The following is a 22,086-nucleotide window of genomic DNA, read 5'->3' on the forward strand; positions in this document are numbered from 1 at the left end:
TTTCCACTGTTTACAACCATTATTGGTTTCTTTATTTATATCCTCAGTCACAACAGAAGACAAACAGAAAACATCTTGCTAAAATTTTCCATAGGATCTTTGTGGGGGAGGTATGGCATCGAAACTTACATGGCCAGTGAGGAGTTTTAAGTGGTTTGGAAAGCAGTGAATCAGCTTTGACATTTAGGGTTCTCTTGTACGATTCTTTACCACAGAACTATTCCTTACAAGGATGTCCCCAGGAAGGTTTCCTGTTTATAGACAGGGAAATTGACACAGAAATAGGTATCCCGGTTAAAATCATGGGTAACAGATGCCAGAGCCGAAGAAAATTGATCTAGGTCTTTTAGTGGGTTGCCTGTCTGTCTTTTGGGGGAGAAACAGGGCACATTCTAACGTGGGCAGACTTCACTTAACTGAGTTCCAAGAGTTGTTGGGCCAGTGCACGGAGCTGCAGAAGCACCTGAGGTCAAGACCCCACAAAGCCCAATCGCCGAGATGAACGCCGTGTATCTGGGGGAGGCTGCAGAGCAGCAGGTGTGCAATCACGATCGGTCTAGGCAGCCACAGGGCCACGCAGATAAAAGAGAACTCGCCTGAATCTGAGCTTTGATTCAGCAACATGCTGAACCGTGATGCCTTCACTTTTCCTTCTGAGAAAAAGTGCCCTCTAACCAGCCACTCTCACTTCACTGTGCCCAGTATCGGGGTCCGCTGGCTTTGAGCCTCCATCCGGAGGTTTGGGGGGAGCGTACTGCGGTCCGGAAGTGATTCCCAGACCTGGACAGAAGGTCCCCTGTGTGGCTCTAGGTAGCACGGCCCGTGCGGGGCGGGGCAGGGCAGGGCGGGGTCCGACGGGGAAGGACACCCCGCCCCCGCCCCTGGCTGCAGGACCCCGGCCAGAATCCGCTTTGGCGCGGGTGGGGGGAGGGCGGGGGTGTGCCACCCGGGCCGCCCCAGGGAGGGGACGCGGCGCGCTGCCGCCGGGCCAGCCCCGAGGTGACGGGAGGCCGGAAAGGGCTGGGCGGAGCGCGCCCCAGGTGCAGGGAGGCGGCCTCTAGCTCGGGCCAGACCTCGCCACCGGTTTCGGCCAAAGATGGCCCAGTTCCACGTTGCCCTTCCCCATCGTCGCCTTTCCCGTCTCCTCTGGCTGCTCCCAGGGCGGCGGGCGGTGCCAGGGCTCCAGGAGGGCGCGCGGGAGCCAAGTGCTGGAGAGGCCCGCCCACCCCACCGCCCGCGGGAGGCGCTTTTAGTTGAGAAAGAGGGCTCTGCCACTTTAAAGTGAGGAGTGGGCGTCGCCTCTGGCCGGGTGAGGGGCTGGGAAGGGGACCTGGCGGGCGGGTCCAGGCCAACCAGGAGGCGGTGCCGGTGGGGCGGTCCGTAGTAAAACGTCGGGGGCGGAGAGGGAGTGAGGCGACCAAGCTGGTGGTGGGCGGGGCCGGGGCGGGGCCTCCGCGGGAGGGAGTGGTGGAGGCAGCGGGGGCTGCTGGGGGGCGGGGCGGGGGCGGGGCCTGCGAGGGAGGGCGGGGGGAGGAGCGAGCGGCCGGTTGGTACCATCGCGCGTGCTCCTGGAGGGGCGCCTGGGACCTTCCCCGGAGGGGGCGGCCCTGCACGGCGCAGGGCGGGGCGGCCCCTTCCCCCGCCAGGCGGGATGTTGGGCCTGGGAAGGGCGGCTGCGCCCGAGTCTGAGGCGGGGGCCGGCTATCCCTTGGGCAGCTTGGCGCGGCTGGGGGAGGGCCGAGGGGAGGGAAGAGGCGGTCCCAGGCGGGGGGGGGGGGGGGAGCCGGAAAGGGGGAGGCGCCGGCGGACAATGGAGCCTTTGTGTGCCCGCGGGAGGAGGAAGGCGCCGCCGCCGCCGGGGGAAGACGCCACGCCGCCGCTGCCGCAGGCCCCGGCCTCCGGGGGCTGAGAGCCGCGCGCCCGCCCGCCGCCGCCCGCGCCCCAGCCCGCCTCAGGGTGAGTGGCCCCGGGGAGGGCGGCGGTCGGGGGCGCGGGTCGGGCTGCGGCCCGGGGCCGGGCGGGCGCCCGCGGGGGTGCGCCGAGCCGAGCGGGCCGCGGGCCAGGGAGGCCGGGGATGCGGGGCGGAGCGCGGCTGCGGCCGAGGCGGGAAACCGCGACCCGGGAGCGTGCGGCGCAGGACAGTTCGCGGGCCGCGGCGGCTGGGCGGCGGGCGGGTGCCGAGGGGCGGGCTGGCAGGTGAGGTCGCGGCGCCCCGGGTGCCCGCAGCGGAGCGGCCGCCGCCTTCCAAAGTTGCCGCGACTGTTAGGATGTCACCGGTGAGTGTTGGTGAGACTGGCGAAACGGAGACGTCCCCAGGAGAGCACGGCAGGGCTGGCCATCCTGTCCCCAGGGAGGGCCGAGGCCTGTGACAGTCTTGCTGGGGGCCTTCTGAGGAGGCCACCGAGCCTCCAGGAGGAGGCCTGAGCCCGCCCTCCCAGAGCCTGGGCTGGGGGAGCTAGGAAAGAGCCTGTCAGGGGGCGAGCCCCAGGGGCAGCCCGGGGCCAGGGAAGTTACCAGACGGGCGGGCAGGGGACTAGGGGACCAGAGCCTTAGCTAGTCTTAAAGTCTCCAAGTCTCTGGTCTTAGAGTCTCCAAGGTGAGCCAGCAGTGACGCCAGTCACCTGTGTCAGGTGGACCCAGGTGGCTCCGTGGGAAAAGGAATGAGGGGCTTAGAAGCCACCTTTTGGTCAGTGTTATGTGATGAAGTATTTGTTAGCATTCGATTTATTAAGGAATTAAATGTTTGTTTGTTGTACCAGGAATTGAACGCAGGGGGTACTCAACTACTGAGTCACATCCCCAGCCCTTTTTTATTTTTTATTTTAAGACACGGTCTCAATAAGTTGCTTAGGGCCTCAATAAGTTGCTGAGGCTGGCTTTGAACTTTAGATCCTCCTGCCTCAGCCTCCTGAGCTTCTGGGATTTACAGGCACCCACCACCATGCCTGGCTAAATGTTTGTTCTTGAGGCAGAGATTTGGGCTCTTGTGCACTGAGCACAACGTGATGAATCAGAATTAGCAGACAGAAAGTCTAAGTTGTAAAATAGTTGAAAAGTGGAAGGAGGGGACAAAAGAATGTTAGATAGTAAGACTTCCTGTGTTTAGAACCTGTGATTGTGGAGACAGTGCAACATGATTGTTTGATTCCCAGTGACTGGGAAGTTTAGCAAGGAAGAAATATTTGTGTATATAAACATAATGCTCCTAAATAAAAATTTAAGACAATCCTCTTTATTTACTGCTGAAAAAGACCCAGACTATTAGAGAGGTAAATAAAAGGAGCTGTTAGTTAACTGGTGGTTCCATTAATTGTTTGATGGTTGGATAAGAAGAGAAAATCTAAAGTTTTAGAAAAGTTCAGAGTGGGGTGTGTGTGTGTGTGTGTGACATTTGGTAGTTTTATGACCTAGAGATTTGGTATTGAACCATTAGCATGTTCTTTTGTAATAACTGTACTGAATTTAAGGTGATAATAGGATAGACAGACATGGAGGTCATTGGCTAAAAGATGAAATTACAGTCTTCATGTAGTTCTCTTTTTATAAGGCGAGTAGTACATAACTGGCCCTTGTGCAAACCATTCTTAACTTGGATGTTTAGATGACTAACAGAAGCAAAAAGTACTTGTATACATTGAAATTTATTGTATGAGATGTTTCCCCCTTAGCCTTCAGAAGTGTCTGCTCTTGTAATTCAAAAGAAAATACTCTGGTTTTGTGGGAGAAAAAAGAGAGATTTCACAAGTGTGTAATCAACTTATTATTTGATCCTGGTGGCTTGGATCAGTGGTTAAAGCCTGAACGTGGAATCCTTAGCTCTCCAATTGCCTTATGGTGACTTTGAACAAATCTCTTGTTATTCTCCCATCTATGAAGTGGTAATGCTACCCGCTCGAATCACACATAACTGCATTTCAGCATATCAAGTTAATGCTTATCTCCAAAGTACTTTGAACACCTCTGAGAATGAGGTTATGTAGTCTTAACTTTTTCTCACCTCTACAAAATTACCATCTCACTAGCACACTAAATTCAGCTGTTGTAACAATTATAGCAACAAGCTTATCAAGCTGTCTTGTTCTGTTTGAGCTTTGGTTTTATATTAATTTTGAAAGGTATTACCTCTGTCCATTTAGTGGCAAAATAGGAATACTGATGAAAATTGCAGAAATGTAAGCAAAGGTCACCAAGAGAGGATGGAAAGATAGATGCTGTGAGTGCTCACCTGGGCTTTGCTAACTCTGTGTGCATGTGGCCTTGAATGTGTTTCTCTGCTTCCTGGCAGTTTACTTTTCTCCAGCTACGAAATAGTGTGGTGGGATGACTTAGCTTCTGTTGGCCTTGGGGATATGATGGTTGAGTCTGCAGAAACTTTATTTGCTTTAGATTGGGGGTTCTTAACTATTATATTCCATGTACCCCTTTAGCAATTTAACAAAGGACCCCTTCTGAAAATATTTTTTAAATACACAAAATAAAGAGCATAGAATTGCTTATGAAATGTAAATAGTTATCAAAATGTTAATTGTGGTATAGTGATGTATGTTCTTCTTTATAACACACTGAATAATAAAATGTAGCCTCAGTTTAATGATACTATAATTTTGAAGTAGCAATGACTATACTAAGTTATATTAGGGTATTTACAACAACTATAATGTTGACATGAAAATGTCTTGTGGTTATTTTGGTAACATAGTCACAGGATTGCTAATACTTTTATGAATTATTATAACTATAACCACAGTTGAAGAAATTTTTCCCAAAAGGTCCATAGACACACCTCCTCCCTGAAGTCTCTCCACAGAAGCCTTGGGAGTCAGTGATTCCCAGGTTGGGGAATGCCTGCTGCAAACCAGTGGATTTTGTTTTTTTCCTAGACAAAGCAATTTGGGGAAGTTAAATTATCATTTCTTATGGACACTTGCCTTTTAGGCTTTGTGATATCTTTCAGTATCTCTACCACTTGAAGAACAGGGACATATGAAATAAAAGTCCATTTTACAACCTATGGTGGCTATTCTTGACTGTGGAAAAAGTTAAAAACAATAATTCATATGAAATTTTTGTATTTGGTGAATTTTGCTCTATAAGCTCTCAGTTACCTGTTAATCATAACTGTTCCTCAGTGGGCTAGATTTGGGCTGCAGGGTATGTATCTCCAACTTGTATTCTGAGTTCTAGTGGGTTTTGCCTTCCTTTCCCATTTTTGACCAGCGTGCTTTTTTTATTGCCTTTTCCAGATATTGCTTTGACCACAGAAAATTGTGGAATGGGTGGTTTTCTTTGGAATCAGTATGAACTTGGGTATAAACTTTAACTTTCATCTTGTCCTTGTAGGACTGAATGTGGGACTAGCTAGTGTCCTTCCACTTTGATTTAAAAATTTCCTTCTGTTTGGGTGGCAGAGATCATTCTCAGAAAGCTCTTGTGTCCTGATGTAGAAGAAGAGAGCAAATTGGACACCTTGAAAGGTAAAGAACTTGATAATAAGCCCATAACTTCCGGGATTCGGTCTGCATTTTGGGGAGTTTTTGTTTTTGTATCCATAGGGTTGTTTCTAAGCTAAAATTGTATTGGTTCATTATTCTAGCAGTTCCTAAGGTAAAAGTCATCAAATAAATGCAAGTCAAAACTGCAAGTGCAGTTACCTTATACTTTTCTGTGAGGAGGGACTGAGCGTAAGTCACTTCAGGAGACTGAGGAGTAAGACAGGTGGTAGGCATTTGCCCTGTCACCTTTGGTTGAACAGGTTGAACAGGCATTTGCCCCGTCACCTTTGGTTCCTAGAAATGCAAGGTGAAGGTGGCAGTGCTCAATCCCATTATGATGCAAGCGTCAACCCTCTTTTATTGAGTTTCTCCTGGGTGTCAGGTGCTGAGGTGATGAAAGACATGGTCCTCAGGGAGTCCCCTGTCTACATATAACAGTGCCACAGTTTCATAGGTGTTATAATAGTGTTAATACAATGCTATGTGGCCATAGAGGACATATGGGGGACAGTTGGCAATCTAGAAGAATTTCACAGAGAAGGGAAATTTATTCTAAATACTACCTTGGGTAGCTATTATTCTAAATGATTCAAATCAAGTAGTTGAAATTCATTTTTAAGTGCTTGAATGTTGTCGAGATTCTTCAGTTTAATATGAATTTTTCTTTCTTTGAATGTTTGCTAGTTATTGAAGGTCAATAGATACATTTTACCTCATAAGTACTAAAACATACATTGATATTTTATGTGGACCAAGGTCTAGACATACCCTATGTAGAGTTTACTTTCCTCCGCAGTCTTCCTGCTGGTGGGGAAAGATTGGTTTTTCCTATTGTGTACTTTTGCTGAGAAGAAGCCTTTTATTAGTTGGCATGCCACAAGTCAAGAATGAGTTCAGAATGGAATCCTGAGGCCTTGTAGTTGCACATTCTAAGTTTGCCTTATATGCCTTTTATGGAGTAGTGGTCATAGCATAGAAATGAAATTTGTTAAACATGACATAGTTCTAATAAACTTAGAATAGGAAAGTAGGAAAGCATCGTTGTCAGAGCTGAAATTGGAATTTTAGAGGTGATTCTGAGCTTGGTCAAATTTATTTGTGAATTTACCTAAAACTTTACAGCAACCTATAGAGTCTCCTTTTAAAAATTCTGAATAATTTGGCCGTAACACAGTCTGGAACTGTTTTTCCTTGCAATTTCAAAACTATAAATTCTGGGCAAAGGTGGGGGGCTTAGTGTCAGAACTCTAGTATATGAGGACTAATATTGAAAATAGTTCTCCTTGACCAGTATTTGTTCTGCTGGCTTAATCTTAAGCATTTTGCACATAGTAGGGGTTGAATAAAAGGAGATCACATGGCCAGGTTGCTCAGCCCTAAGTTCCTTCCAAGGTATATGAAAATACATTTTCTTGCTGGATGCTTGCCCTGTAGAGATACAGTTGAGAGGAGGGAGGAACCACGAATGGTCTTCACTTTGTCAATTCAAAAGCACATCTGGAATTTTGTCTTTTCACCTTTACAGTCAGTGCTCAATTCTCTATATTCACAAGAAATAGGCAGAAGCAAAAGTACCCCGACCAAATGCCCAGAAACTTCAAAAGTAGAAAACTAAATTTTGATTTCACCCAGTATTTCTCTAGTGTCTGACAGTGAAATACGCAGTTGGGAAGGAGGAGAAGCTACAGGGTCTTGGATTATCTGCAGATTGTATATCTACCCTTTCATAATTGGGAGTAGGTTCTGTTTACATGGAGATGACAATTTTCTTGTCAATTAATATTTTAGAATAAGTGGGAAACCTGTTTTTCTCTTAAGCTATTAAGTGACAAATTGATGTGGTTTATTTTTTTAAATTTATTTAGGAATTTTTTTCCACTACTTACCGTCTTCCAGGTGAGATCACCTTTAAGAAAGGGGTTCCGGACTCCCCACCTCCAGGATGAGCACTGCAGTGTCGTGATGGGGGGGGGGTTCGGTGAGTACACAGGTGGAGAGAGCGCTGGGGCACAGGCCTGGCTTTGAATGGTGGTCTTCAGGAAGTTTGGGCATTGCTTCACAGACCTTTTCCCCTCTGTATCACCCAACTCCCCTCTTCACCTCCTGTCCCTTAGTAAGCACCATCCTACTATTTACTTCTTTGAGTTCAACCTTTTTCAGTTCTGTGTGTGAGATCATGCAATATTTGTCTTTCTGTGCTTGGCTTATTTCACTTAATGTTCTCTAGTTTCATCTATGTTGTAAATGACAGGATTTCCATCTTTTTTTAAGGTCAAATAGTATTCCAGAGGGTGTGCATGAATGCAACACACTTTCTTTAACTGTTCATCTGCTGACAGATACTTGAGTTGATTCCACATTGTGGCTATTGTAAATGCTATAGTGAGTGTGAGAATGCAGATGTTTCTTCTCCATGTTGATATCATTTTCTTTGTGGATAAAAACCAATATTTTTCATGGCATTGTAGTAAGTTCTGGGAATACAGGGATGAGCAAGTTGGTCTTCGTCCCCACCTTCATGGAGCTTCTGGTGTGCTGTTAGAGATGAATGTTACACAGATGATCACATAATTACACATGTAATTATAAACATGGAAAAATGCAGGATGCTGTGAGAAGAATGTAATGCAGAATCCCGTGTAGATTCCTGGTTTTAAGGAACCTTCCTTCTCTGAAGAAGAAACAAGCTGAGACTTCATTCTTTAAACAAAAATGTCCAAACTTGACGTGGGGGTGAGCAGACAAGTGTCAAGAATGACTCCCAAATTTCTGACATGAGCAACTGAGTGGATAAAGGAGACATTTATTAAAGTGTGGGAAACTGAAGGAGGAAGACTACACAGAGATAAGAACTCATGTTTGATCCTGTCGGGTTGGACCTGTCTGGGGAAGTGTGAAGTGTAGGGGTGGGTGCAGTCCGCCGATGGAGGCTGAGCCTCGTGGGGATCTGGGAGCTGTCGGCATGGAGAGAACTCCAGGATGAGCACAGCAGAGGGCCCAGAGTGGAGTCCTGAGGAGCTTGGGCTTTAGAGCCCAAGCTCTAAAGAGGGAAGTCGGTGTCCTGAGGGAAAGCCTCTGACATTTGTTGGAGGCCAGAAAGGCTAGCTCGGTCAAGTGGGGAGAATAGGAGTCAGGTTCAGGAGTTCTCACAGGGTATAACGAAACTGTTTCTTCTCATTTTTCTACTCACTGGAGCCTAGTCTGGAACCACCTTGTTGAGTGCTGCCCAGGGGGATGCACATAGTTTGACAGGGTACCTCATAGGACTGGCCACATTTTTATGCATGTCTTTGGCCTGGAGACTCAAAATGAAAAATAAAAGGCCTGGAGTTTTAGTTCAGGGTAGAGCATTTGCCTAGCATTCAGAGGCCCTAGGTTCAAGCCCCAATATTGTGGGGAAAAAAAAAGAAAAGAAAACCTGGGTGATTGTTCCCCCTTTCTTTCCTCCCTACCTCTATTCCTTTCTTTTCTTTCCTTTCCTTTCCTTCCTCCCTCAGGTGTTAGAAGGCCTCCTTAAGTTTGGGAGGCCTACTATGAGGGCCAACACCAAGCGGATGCTAGGGGTACCATGGTCAGTAAGATAGATGCAGTAGCCGTCCTTAAGGATTTGAGTGTATCTAGAAGCTGATCGTTAAACAAACAATGAAGTTTCATGAATGCTGAAGTAAGAGAAGTTAGGGGACTATGAGTTCCATTAGCTGGGGCATCTAGGCAAGTCCAAGAAGTTTGAAAACTGTTACCAGGAGGGAGGTACAGTTATACTGATATCTGAAGGATGTATTCTATTTACAGAAATGAGGAGGGAGGGTGCTTTGTAGTGAGTCATGTAGGGAGACGAGTGTTTGAAATTTTATAAGTAGAAAGAAGGTTTCCTCTTAACAAGATAATTTCTCCTTGAAATTCTCAAGGTGGGTTTGTGTTGTGATGCTGTAAATGCTGGCAGAAAAAAAAGAGTCTCAGTCTTTCCATGACAATGAGTCTTTTATTCTTTTAGAATGTAATTCTGCTGACCATATAAAGTCCCAGGATTCCCAGCACACACCACACTCCATGACCCCATCGACCGCCACAGTCCCCAGGTCTTCCACCCCTTCCCATGGCCAAGCTACTGCCCCAGAGCCCACACCTGCTCAGAAGACTCCAGCCAAAGTGGTGTATGTGTTTTCTACTGAGATGGCCAATAAGTAAGTTGATGGCACTGTCCTGCTATTGAACGTCACTTGTGTGTGTGGGGAGAGGGGACCTTAATTCTTATTCCCCTTCCCCTTGCAGATTGATTTTTTTCCCCTCTTGTATCATGTAAAGTTAACAGTACAAAAAGAGATAAAATAAAATATAAATCCTTCCCCATCCTACTCCCCAGAGGCAACCACTGATAATACTTCCTTGACTTTTCTTTCAGAAATTTTTTTGTGCTAATACAAATATACACATCTACCTTTTTTAAACATAGAAGAGTGATTGTATAATAAACACTTTTCTACAATTTGCTTATTATTATTTTTTAAATGCTCCAAGTAGTAAATGTCTATAGTGGAATGATTAAAATTTAAAAAAACACTAAAAAGAAAAACCTCTGGAATTTAAACATAATTACCGTGAACGTTTTGCTATATATGTTCTGAGTGGATGGCTGAATCGATTTTTATTCATTTATTCGTCAAAAAGTACCCTGTATGCACTTTTTTCTTTTCTTGTTCACTTAAGATAGAAAGTGAATCTTAACAAACTTAAACTTTCCCTATCCCTGGGTGGTTTTGAGATTTTAGTGTTCACTCTTCTCAGTTTGGGATTTTGAACTAGGATCTTCTATAAAATACCTTAATAGTAGGTTCATTAAGAAGAAGAAGAAAGTTTGGGGTTTTGTTTTTTTAGTGCCTCTTTTGGGGTACATTCATGGCTGTCTTTTAGTTTCAGGTGTTTGATGATAATAAAATGTTTCCTTTGGTTTCTTCTTCTGTTCTTAAATTTATTTTTTAGTCGTTGATTTACTTACTTACGTATAGTGCTGAGACGCGAGCCCAGAGCCTCACACATGGCAGGCTGCGCTCCACCACTAAGCCACCCCCAGCCCCTTGGTTTCTTCTTATCCAACATCTCTGGTGGTTCTTGGTGCTTCTCCTTCCACTCCCTTAGAGGTCCGGCGTGGGGTCCAGTTGGGGTCACAGTGAGTGAGACAGAGACATGGCCTAGCATGTTGCCCTTTTGTCTCTGCAGAGCTGCCGAAGCCGTGTTGAAGGGCCAGGTTGAGACCATCGTCTCTTTCCCCATCCAGAACATCTCCAGCAGCAAGGCGGACGGAAGCACAGCCCCTCTGGTATGTGGTTGAGAAGTGGGTCCACAGTGACTGCCCAGGAGGGGGTGGTGATTGACAAGGAGCTGTATTCTGGATATCTAGTGTGACCCTGGCATTGTAGGGCCTTAGGCATGTCACACCGTGCCTTTCTATCAGATGCTGGTAGACTGATGACGCGTGAGGGGAAGAAGGTGCTAAACAAAAGAGGAGTTACACAGATATTCCAGGGTCACCATCTCTAGGAAAATCTAAATTCAACCCTATGTGTAGAGCAGATTTTTAAAAAAATAACATTCTTGAATTAGTTGAAGAAAAAATATGCAGTGTTTATTTTAATGCATATAGTTGATTAAATTGAACCAAACGACGTTTCTGGTGTCTGGCATTGTCCAGGCATTGCACCAGATGCTGTGGGGAATGCTAAGAAGCTCAAGACACAGTCCCTGTGTTCAGAGAGCATGAACTCTAAAACTGGTATGAGTCTTAATCATGGGAAAGTTAAATGACAGTAAGCAAAGTCATAATTCCAGATAAAATCGGTGCCATCTTGTCTACTTTGTGTATCAAAGAAATCTCCATCTCTGTGGACATAGCAGAGCTTGAGCTTTCCTGAACTGAGGGATTTTATATTTCCCAGGTATCTGCACTACTCAGAGATGGAGAGTATCATTATATTTAAAATGCTTGTTGTCTGGGGGACCACTGGGTACCTTGGCTTACTATTCATGATGTATTTTTATCTATTTCTTGTTTTCATTCTATTCATATTTTTTAAATGTAATTAAATAAAATTACATTAAATAAAAATTAAATTTTATTTAATTTATCCATTAGCTTTTAGCTGTATTGCTTTACATTATTGTTTTAGCAATGTTTCCAGGAATTATGAAATGCATTCTTTAATTTATCACAGTTTTCATAGTTTAAATTTTGATACTTTCTCACATCTCCCCAAGTCTTTTGTGCTTTGTCGTCATACATATTACAGCTGTATATCCTATGTTTTTTACCTTAGTCATGTTTCCAAGAAATTAAAAGAATAAATATGTATACATATTGCCTTTTATATTTACCTACATTTTACTATTTCTAGTACTTTTCATTTCTGTTTATGGTGCATTGTCTTTAAAAATATCTACCCCAAATTCTCCACATTCCTGTATCATGTTGCTTCTCTCATTATGAAGTAATATCTATTTTCCCACCCGCTGAGTCTGGGCTGGTCTTTTGTCTTGTTTTAGTGAACAAAATATATTTTTGGTGAAAGTGATGCCATGCCAATCCTAGACCTAACACCTTGGGAAGGTGTATACCTTCTACTTTTATCCTCTAGAAATCTAATCAACAAATAAAAAAATTTAGAATGACTGAATGACTAAAAGCATTTGAGGAGATAAGCCTGACCCAACCAATTGAGCTAGCAGACATGTAAACGAAGCTATTTTGTCAGTTCTACCTTTGGTTAAACAATCCCTGCTAAAGGAAACCGCATAAGCAGTAATAAATACCTAGAGCAAAGGACCCATCAGGTTATGTAAAGCCAAATCATAGAATAAGGAGAAATAACAAAGAATTTTAATTTTAAACCATTAAGTTTATTACACAGTGAACTAAAACACACAGTGCATCTGTTTCTACTTGATGGATCATCTCCTTTTATCCTGAAGAGGTTCTTTTAGCATTGTTAATAGTAGAGATCTATTGGTATTGAATTTTCTTACTTTTTATTTATTTGAAAATGTCTATTCTGCTTCCAGTTTTGAAGAGTATTTATCCTGGATTAGCAGTTTTTGTCTTCTAGCACCTGAAACCTTTCCATTAACTTTAACCTCTCATTTCTGATAAGAAGTCAGCTATCATTTTAGTCATTTTTACCAATGCATAACACACCACTTTTTTCTAATTGCCTTCAAGACCTTTTTCCTCCTAATTGATTATTTACAGTTGACTCTGATGCATATAGATGTGATTTGCTTTGTAACTAACCTTAGTATTCACTGAGTTTCCTAAATCTGTTAACATCTTTTTTGTTAATTTGGGATAATTTTAGCCATCATTGTCTTAAATATTTTTTTCTGTACAATTTATGCCTCTACTAGAAATCTAATTATATGTATGTTAGGTCACTTTGTACTGATAGTAACCAAGTCTCTATTTTTTTCTTTCTGATTTTTAGACCAGATAATTTTTATTGGTCTATCTCCAAGTTAACTTTTTGCTGTTTTTGCATTATACAATCTGATGATAGATTTGTTTCATGAATTTTTCATTTCAAATACTATACTTTTTCTTTTAAAAGAAATTTTTTATTTATATGTTGACACCCATATCTACTTATTCATTATGATTAAGATTTTCTTTAACTCCTTGAAATTAGTTATAAAAACTATTTAAATTTTTTTTCTGCTAATCCTAACATCTGGGTCAGCTCACGGAACTTTTTTTATATGTGATATTTTCTCTTGTGGTTCTCATTTTTCTATCTTCTTTGCATTCTGGCAAAATTTAATGATATTCTACATGCCTATAATCCCAGCGACTCAGGAGGCTAAGGCAGGAGGATCAAGAGTTCAAAACTAATAAATTATGCATGGCACACATTGTTTAATTTTACATGTAACTTCTTTTTAGTGCATCAATGAGGTTTTAGTGACATTGTCATCCAACACTTGGCCTTTGTTGTTCAGGGAATGCCTTCATGATTTTAATACTGGTTTTCCTATTCAGACTGCGGATTGGGTTTGAATATACTGTTATCAACCACCTGGTCTTTTAATTACTCATCCCAGTAAACTTATAGTTTGTGAAGCATTTGTTTCTCAGATTCATGACACTGTTAGAACCTGAAGTAGTAGCTGATGGGTATCTGGATTTTTTTTTTTTTTTTTTTACTTGAAGTAGATTGTCTGAAATAGGCATATTCTCTTTGTTTATCCAAACCTCCCTGTCATGTGCACTACAAGTTACAATTTGGAAGTTATTGTATTAAAATTCTGTCTGTTCATGGTTCTAGAAGAGTGATGTTCTCTCCCAAACACTGGTTACTGCAGCAGCATTTTAAATGTTGTAAAATAAGAATAAAGGCTCTGAAGGCCAAAGATTTTAAAAAGTCATTTTACAAATGTTATGTTAAATTAAAACTGAGCTTTGCTGTAATACTGTGTTCTCTTCAAAATGTGATGGTACAGGGAAGGTGTTATATGAAGGGGTGGTATTGCAGGAGAGCATTTTAAATTGCAGAAGTAAAAAAGTTATAATATTTATAATTTTGATGAGTTTATTTTTATAGGGAAGATTTTTCTCCCCTGAAATTTTTTCTGGAATAGCAAAACATTTCCATTATTAAAAATTGAAATTGTTAAAAAAAAAAAAGAAGAGTTCAAAGCTAGCCTCTGCAACTAAGGGATGCACTTAGCAACTCAGTGAGACCCTGTATCTAAATAAAATGCCAAAAAAGGGCTGAGGTTGTGGCTCAATGGTTAAGCACCCCTGGGTTCAATCCCTGGTACCAAAAAACATTTTTTAAATTATATTCTGGTCATTTATAGATGATACATCATAGGAAGTCTGGATTATGTTGTCTTCCTATAAAGGATATTCTGTTTTATGTGTCATGCAGGCTAATTATTGGTGAATTGTTTTGATCATATTAGATCATATTATTATTTGGTACCAGAGATTGAACTCAGGGTACTCAATTGCTGAGCCACATCCCCAGACCTGTTTTGTATTTTATTGAGAGACAGGGTCTTGCTGAGCTGCTTTAGCACCTCGATTTACTAAGGCTGGCTTTGAGCTCATGATCCTCTTGCTTCATCCACCTGAGTCACTGGGATTATAGGCATATTCCACCACGCCTCACTAGGTTTGGTATTTTTCTTTATTTCCATATTTCATGGTGCATTATACTTGTACATAATGGTGGGATTTGTTGTTATGTTTTCATACATATGTACAATATAGTGATAAAACTTAGCCAATATCATTCTTGAGTATTTCTCTTTTACCTGCTTTCCTCTCTCCCCTGATCCCTTTCCTCTATTCTACTGATCTCCCTTTGATTGTCGTCAGATTCCTTTCACACACACACACACCTTTCTTTTCCTTTTTCCTTTCTGGCTGCCACGTACATTTTCAGCATGATTCAATTTTGATTTCAAATTTAGGTCTACCATTTTCCCTTTACTCTTTTGTGTGTGGTTCTTTTTGCTAAGGCTTATTTCTGAACTCTTAATTAAGTACCTGATATATTAGTGAAGCTGCTGCAACCTGACTCTGCTGGAAACCTAATTTCTTCCAACATTGCCATTTAGCATCATCTTCATATAGCAGTCAAACTCTGCTAAGCCTTAAAGAGTCCCATCTGGTACATTCATATCAAAAATGAATTTCCTCCAGGCTTTTAGTATTCTCTCTCTAACACACACACATAATCACATTGCACCCACCATAAATAGCTCAGACATTCTTGTCCACAAAATTCCAACCACTATGATAATCTTGCACTTTGATAATTCTCTCCTTAACTCAGTATGACCACCCTCTTACTTGAGCTTCATCTCCCTAATTGTGTTTTGTGCACCAGGCCTACAGTCATGTCTGAAATTAATACCTGAAAATGTTTAGTTTTTCTAGTTTTATACTCTTTTGTGTCAGGAAAACAAATCCAGTACAGTAGATCTATAATAGTTTCAAGTAAAAATACTAACTTACTTATATCCTTGCCCATCAATAGTGGTAGAGGCACTTAGGTGAACTTACATAGAAACTGCAACATCTTATATACTCAACAACAATTTCATTGCCCATGGAACGCAAAATTAATTGAAAGAGTAAACCCCAAAATGGATATCTGAAAAATAAACTGGTCAAAATTAGTAAGGCAATCAGACTTAAATAATCATATATTTTACCAATAGCACTAGCTTAAAAGTATAGGTCTACAATAACTAGAAAAATACATGTTAATGGCTAGAGTCATAAAAGTTTCTATTATGATAGGCAGTCTCTTATGATGCTTTAATGTTATATGATAGTTGTGAAATGATTACAAACTAATAATGAACATAATCTATTTGCAGATTAAAATGTTCTTCCCTGTATTATCTACAAAGTTTAGATATACCTCAAAATGCCCTGGAAAAGAAATTTCTTAAGTCTCATCAAAATGAACTGCCAGGTTTTTTTCCTACATTTGACATGACACAGTGCCAAGATTTCTAGTCCTGAATACACACTTTCTATAGGGAAGAGACATTTATCTTGGCAATTAATAGATCATTTATCTCATTTCATACAGCCAATTTTAGTCGTAAGAAAAGAAATGTTTATGTATTCATTCTGCTGACTTTAATCTATAATCTAATCAGGGATCAACAAACTTTTCCTGAAAAGAGACTGATAATAAATATATTAGACTTTGTAGGCAAGTCTTCATTGCCACTCAAATGCCAGTGTAGCACAAAAACAGCCTAGACTATGGGTAAATAATATAAGCTTCTGTGTTCTAATAAAACTTTGTTTACAAAAGCAAGTGTCATTGTTGGACACCGTGGTGTGCTCCAACAGTCACAACTACTCAGAAAGAGAGAGAGAGAGAGAGAGAGAGAGAGAGAAAAGGAAGAAAGAGAACAATTTAAAAAAAACAGTGTCAGGCTTACAGCTATGATTTGCTCATCACTGTTCCAGAGTATTATTGTTTATGCTCACAATAGATTATGTTTGGCTAGGCTGTATACATACATACATACATACATACATGAAAGCAATTTTGTTCTCTTGTTTGCTTTCTTTTATTTTTTCCATTTTTTTGATACATTATAGTCGTAAATCATGGCAGTATTTGTCGTTACATATTTCTACATGCACAATATAACACTACAGTTTGGTCAATATCATTCCCCAGTATTTTCCCTTCACTCCTCCCTCTCCTGGTCCCTTTCCTACACTCTACTGATCTCCATTTGATTTTCCCTTTTTTTTTCCTTTTTCCTCTCTTGCTTCCACATCCGAGAGAAAACAGGCTCCCTTGATCTTATGAGTTTAGCTTATTTTGTGTAACAGAATGTTCTCAAGTTTCATCCGTTTTTCAGCAAATGACATAATTCACCTTTATGGCTGAATAAAGCTCCATTGTGTGTATATGCCACATTTTCTTTATTTATTCATCCTTGATAAGCACCTAGTTTGGTTCCATAGTTTGGCAACTGTGAATTGTGCTGCTATAAACATGGGTATGCATGTACTACTCTAGTATTATGACTTTAATTCTTTAGGATAAACATTGAGTAGTTGTATAGCTGGGTTATATGGTGGTTTCCTCCCTAGTCTTTTGAGGAACCTCCATACTGATTTCAATAGTGGTTATATTCATTTACAATCCTATCAACAGAGAAAAAAGTGTCCCTTCTTCTCCACATTCTCTGTAGCATTTATTATTGTTCATATTCTTTTTTTTTAAGTAGTTGGACACAATACCTTTATTTTTATTTATTTATTTTTAATGTGGTGCTGAGGATGAAACCCAGGGCCTCGCACGTGCTAGACAAGCAATGTGCTGTTGAGCCACAACCCCAGCCCCATATCGTTCATATTCTTGATGGCTGCTATTCTGACTAGAGTGAGATGAAAGCTCACTGTAGTTTTGATTTGCATTTCCCTAATTGCTAATGATGTTGAATATTTTCATAGATTTGCTGTCCATTTTTATTTCTTCTTTTGAGAAGTATCTGTTTAATTCATTTGCCCAATTAAGCTAGGTTATTTGAGGTTTTGGTGTTAAGTTTTTTAAAGTTTCTTATATAGTTTGGATAATAATCCTGTGTCAAAGAGTAGTTAGCAGGGCTGGGGATGTGGCTCAAGCGGTAGCACGCTCGCCTGGCATACATGCAGTCCAGGTTCGATCCTCAGCACCACATACAAACAAAGATGTTGTGTCTGCCAAAAACTAAAAAATAAATATTAAAAAATTCTCTCTCACTCTCTTTAAAAAAAAAAAAAAAGAGTAGTTAGCAAATATATTTTCTCCCATTCCTTAGGTTCTTTCTTCATGTTACTAATTGTTTCCTTTGCTGTGCAGAAGCTTTTTAATTTGATATCATTCTGTTTATTAACTTTTGTTATTATTTTCTGAGCTTTAGGAGTTCTAATAAGAAAGTCATTGCCTGTACCTATATGCTGGAGTCTCAAACGTATACTTTCTTCCAAGGATTTGCATAGTTTCTGGTCTAATTCCTGGGCTTTTGATCTCTTTCAAGTTTGTACAGGGTCTAGTCTTATTTGTCTACATATGGATAACCAATTTTCCTGGCACCATTGTTTAAAGCCTGTCTTTTCTCCCAATATGTTTTTGGCATCTTTGTCAAGAATCAGATGACTGTTAACTGTGTTGGATCTTTTTCTGTGTCTTCTCTTCTTTCCCATTGGTCTATGTATCTGGTTTTATGACAGAGCCATGCAGTGGTTATTTAAATAGCTTTGTAGTATAATTTGAAGTCAGGTATTGTGATGATGCCTCCAGCTTGCTTTATTGACTTAGAATTGTTTTGGCTATTCTGAATATTTTATTCTTCCAAATGGATTTCAGGACTTTTTTTCTAGTTCTGCAAAATGACATTTATTATTATTGTTATTATTATTTTAAATTTATGTATGACAACAGAATGCATTGCAATTCATATTACATATATAGAGCACAATTTTTCATATCTCTCGTTGTATACTAAGTATATTCACACCAATTCATGGGTATTTTGATGGGAATTGCATCAAATCTGTATGTTGCTCATAAAACCAATTTCAAACATATACAATCATATTAGTAGTGATTTTAGTGGCCAAAAAGAGATCTACTAAACAATAATTACTGGGCTGGTTTGGTGACTTGTAGTCCTAACTACTCAGAAGGCCAAGCCAGGAGGATTGCTTGAGTCCAGGAGTTGGAGATCAGGTTAGGCAACATAGCAAGACCCCCATCTTAAAAATAATAATAATTACTGATGTCAAAACACATCTCAATCATTATGATAGTCACTAACTCTTCATTGTTTTCCTTGAAACTCTAATATACAATTAGTGAATGTCAATTTAGGACTAATTGTGCTGTTTTATAGAGGAGAAAGCTGATTATAATAGTAAGTGAAATCATCTATCATGAACTAATTTGTGTTTATTTAATTACAATTATCATGCTGATGACTCTACATATTAAGTCTCCACCTATAGTCCCCTAGGTGCTAATTTTAAAAAACGTGAGTTTTCATTAAAAATAAGAAACCCCTCCATATGCATTTCAATAATTCAAATTGTATCATAATTTGACTATTAACACAAGGGAAAATCAATGCAACTAATTCAAATTTAAATTCAAGATTACACAGTGCAAAAGAGGGAATAGTCTTGGAAAGGGAAGTAGAAAAATGTAAGATCCCTCTTAGAGGTCAGAAAAAATAAAATTAAATTTCCTTCAGAATAACAACTGGACGTAAAGCATTCAAGAAATGTTAACTACTAGCTTTCTTCTCTGACAATCGGTTTTGTCAGTTGGTTCCCACTAAGTTGTGGACTTTTTCCGACCAGGACCAGATAGATATCTTGTCTTTTGATTTTCATCCACTCCCACACCATGCTAGGGCTTTGTCCAGTGTCTGGCATGAATGGTAGCACAAAATGAGAGTTAAAATATGCTTTTGAATTAAATAATTTCTTCCCTTACGGATAAAGATAAGAATCTCAAGATCTTAGCCCGAAGACTAATGTCCATCTCTCTGCCCCCACCTGTCCCCGCCTTAAAAAAAAAGCAGGCCACACCCTCACTCACAGTTCCATTCACCTTCCCCTTTCCTAATCAGAGGGATCTTGGGGTGGGGCTTCAAGGAACCTCAAGGAGTTTGAAGGGGAGGGAGCCTGGAACCCTAGACTAGCCGTGACAAGTCATGGGTGGGATTTGGTAGTTCAGAAAAGGAGGTACCAGACCAGGAATGGGGGATGGGAGTGATGGTGGAGTGGGCTAGTTTAGGATGGACCAGAAATGAGACATTGAGGAAAGCCAGAAAGGACCCGTTGGCGGAGTGGGGGGGGGATGGGTGGGTGATGACTGGAATCACGTGGAGGGTCCCTTGTGAGGGCACAGAAGCAAAGACAGGTGATTGGACGAGAAGGAGAGTTCTAGTTGCCAAGGTAGCGACTAGAGGAGAAGGTCTTCAGTCGAGGAGAAGGTCTTGACTAGAGAAGGATGGAGCACCAGCTCCGTGCGTTCTCCAGTAGAGTCTGTGGATCGACCCCCAGATATCCCTGCTGAGGTGTCACCTGGGAAAGGCTTAAGCCTTCCCGGGCGCCACCCCTCCGTGCTTCGCTACCCACCCGCCCCCCTGAGCCCCACCTCCGCCCCCTGACGCCCGACGCAGTCTACTCACACCGGCTCCCCAAGGTGACCACAACATGGCTGCGGCGCCGGTGCTGCTCTTCTGGCTGTTCATGCTACGGCCAACCTGGCGAGTGCCGGGCCAACCGGACCCGAGCACCGGCCAGCCCTTGTGGAAGCACAAACTCTGTGCAGACGACGAATGCAGCAGTGAGTGTGCAGGCGGGCAGGCAGCCTGGGGTCTCCGTGGTGGCTCTTTGGGGCCGCATGGGGCTCCGATCCCCCCGGTCCCCAGTCCCGTGGGCTGGGCTAGGGAGTCATAGGATGATGGGTGGGGCGCAGGAATGACAGAGCCTCAGGACCCTGCGTGTGTCCCCTACGGCTCTGCCGGCACCCCAGCCAGCCCGCTCAGGTTGCTGAGATGCTGAGCCAATGGGGCAGCCTTCACCAGCAGTCAAATTCATAGACTAATAGTGAATGGAGGGCCTGGGGTTATAGCTCAGTGGTAGAGCGCTTGTCTAACATGTGAGGCACTGGGTTTGATTCTCAGCACTGCATACAAATAAATAAAATAAAGGTCCATCAAAAACTAAAAAAAAAAAAAAAGTTAGGCAAAAGCTTAAAAAAATAGTAGTGAATGGAATCTCAGGGTTGAGAAAGACCTTAGAAGCAACTGGTCCAACTTCTTAATAACTGTATGTTGGACTCCTGCTGTTTAATCAAACGAACCCCAGGCTCATGTAACTCATACTGAAATTCCACCCCTACAAGCTCTCAGTTCTTACTGGAATTCTACCTCATTCACAGAGCCTCAATGCAGGTCTGTATCCAATTCCCTTTAGTCTCTCTTGATATTACTGTGTTCTTTTTAAATAGCTGTCATCTGTCCATTCAATAAATAATTGTTGAGTATCTCTGCCAGGTGCCAGATACTGTGTTAAGCCTTGGCTCATTCCACCTGCAAATCTGCAAACCAAGACTCCTTCTCTTTCAGCTTTCCTAAAATTTTAAACACAAGGTTTCGCCAGCACTAAATCCATGTTTGTTGAATGTGACCCTGTCTATATATCTCTGGTTTTAAAATTTTCCCTTGAGTAAATATTGTTCTGGTAGCAGTTGTATGGCCATGGAAGTAGTGGAGAGTAGACTGGAGATTGTTCATTTTATAATTGAAGGGTCTAATAGCTCTAATTAGGATTTTGAAGTTTTCTTCTCTGTGTTAATTGTCTTTAGGAGAGCCACATATTCCAGGCACTGTGACTCATATTTAGTGAAACACTCGATGAATATTGAAACTGAAGAGAGACAATTCTTATTCTATAGCATAAAATAAAATAGCCATTTCCCCTTTCAATTTTAGAGCTACTTATAACAGAAGATACTCCTGTTGATGCTGCTGATACAGAAAACCAACTAGAGATAAAGGTGGAAGAGCCAGAAGATGCCACCCTTTTGGACAGCATACTTTTCTTGTTACATTCATTCTTGCTTTATTTGTCTAAGATGGTAAGTTTGACATAGTTTCTTCAATTAGAATGTTGATTATTAGTTTTTAAGTGGCTTCTGGTCATGAAGTGAAGAACTTAAAATGTCTTTATGAAAATGACTCCTGACCCTTTGAGTAGATAGCTCCTGAAACAAAAGCCATAGGGGTGTGGCTTTAATGGCTACTTGGTTAAGCACATGAGGAAGATTTGCTGTCTACCAAGGCTGGACATTTGCACACCTGTAAAAACTTGGTTCTTCCCCTCAGAACCTTTCATTCTGGCAGGGAGATAACAGCATTCACTTGAAACACAGTAAGATAATGGCAGAAAGAGAGGTATTTATTCGATGGTAGAACATTATTGTCCATAAATGCATTTATTATGGTTGGAAGGGTGATCAATAAGGTCAGAAAGTGGTTGAGATGTGGTTGAAGCACAGGCAAAGAGCAA

At 41.7% G+C, this 22,086-nt stretch overlaps 1 protein-coding gene across 1 annotated transcript; it reads left to right on the plus strand.

Moving 5' to 3' along the window:
• Positions 1–1,875: 1,875 nt before the first annotated feature.
• LOC144256279 (B-cell CLL/lymphoma 9 protein-like) lies at positions 1,876–21,649 on the plus strand. Its single transcript, XM_077801419.1, has 4 exons — positions 1,876–1,956; positions 9,487–9,676; positions 10,710–10,809; positions 21,510–21,649. Exons 2-4 carry the CDS (start codon positions 9,543–9,545, stop codon positions 21,519–21,521), a joined length of 246 nt encoding a protein of 81 aa, XP_077657545.1. The 5' UTR covers positions 1,876–1,956; positions 9,487–9,542; the 3' UTR covers positions 21,522–21,649.
• The last annotated feature ends 437 nt before the right edge of the window (positions 21,650–22,086 follow it).

This window comes from Urocitellus parryii, chromosome 7, assembly GCF_045843805.1.
Source record: "Urocitellus parryii isolate mUroPar1 chromosome 7, mUroPar1.hap1, whole genome shotgun sequence".
Taxonomy (NCBI): Eukaryota; Metazoa; Chordata; class Mammalia; order Rodentia; family Sciuridae; genus Urocitellus; species Urocitellus parryii.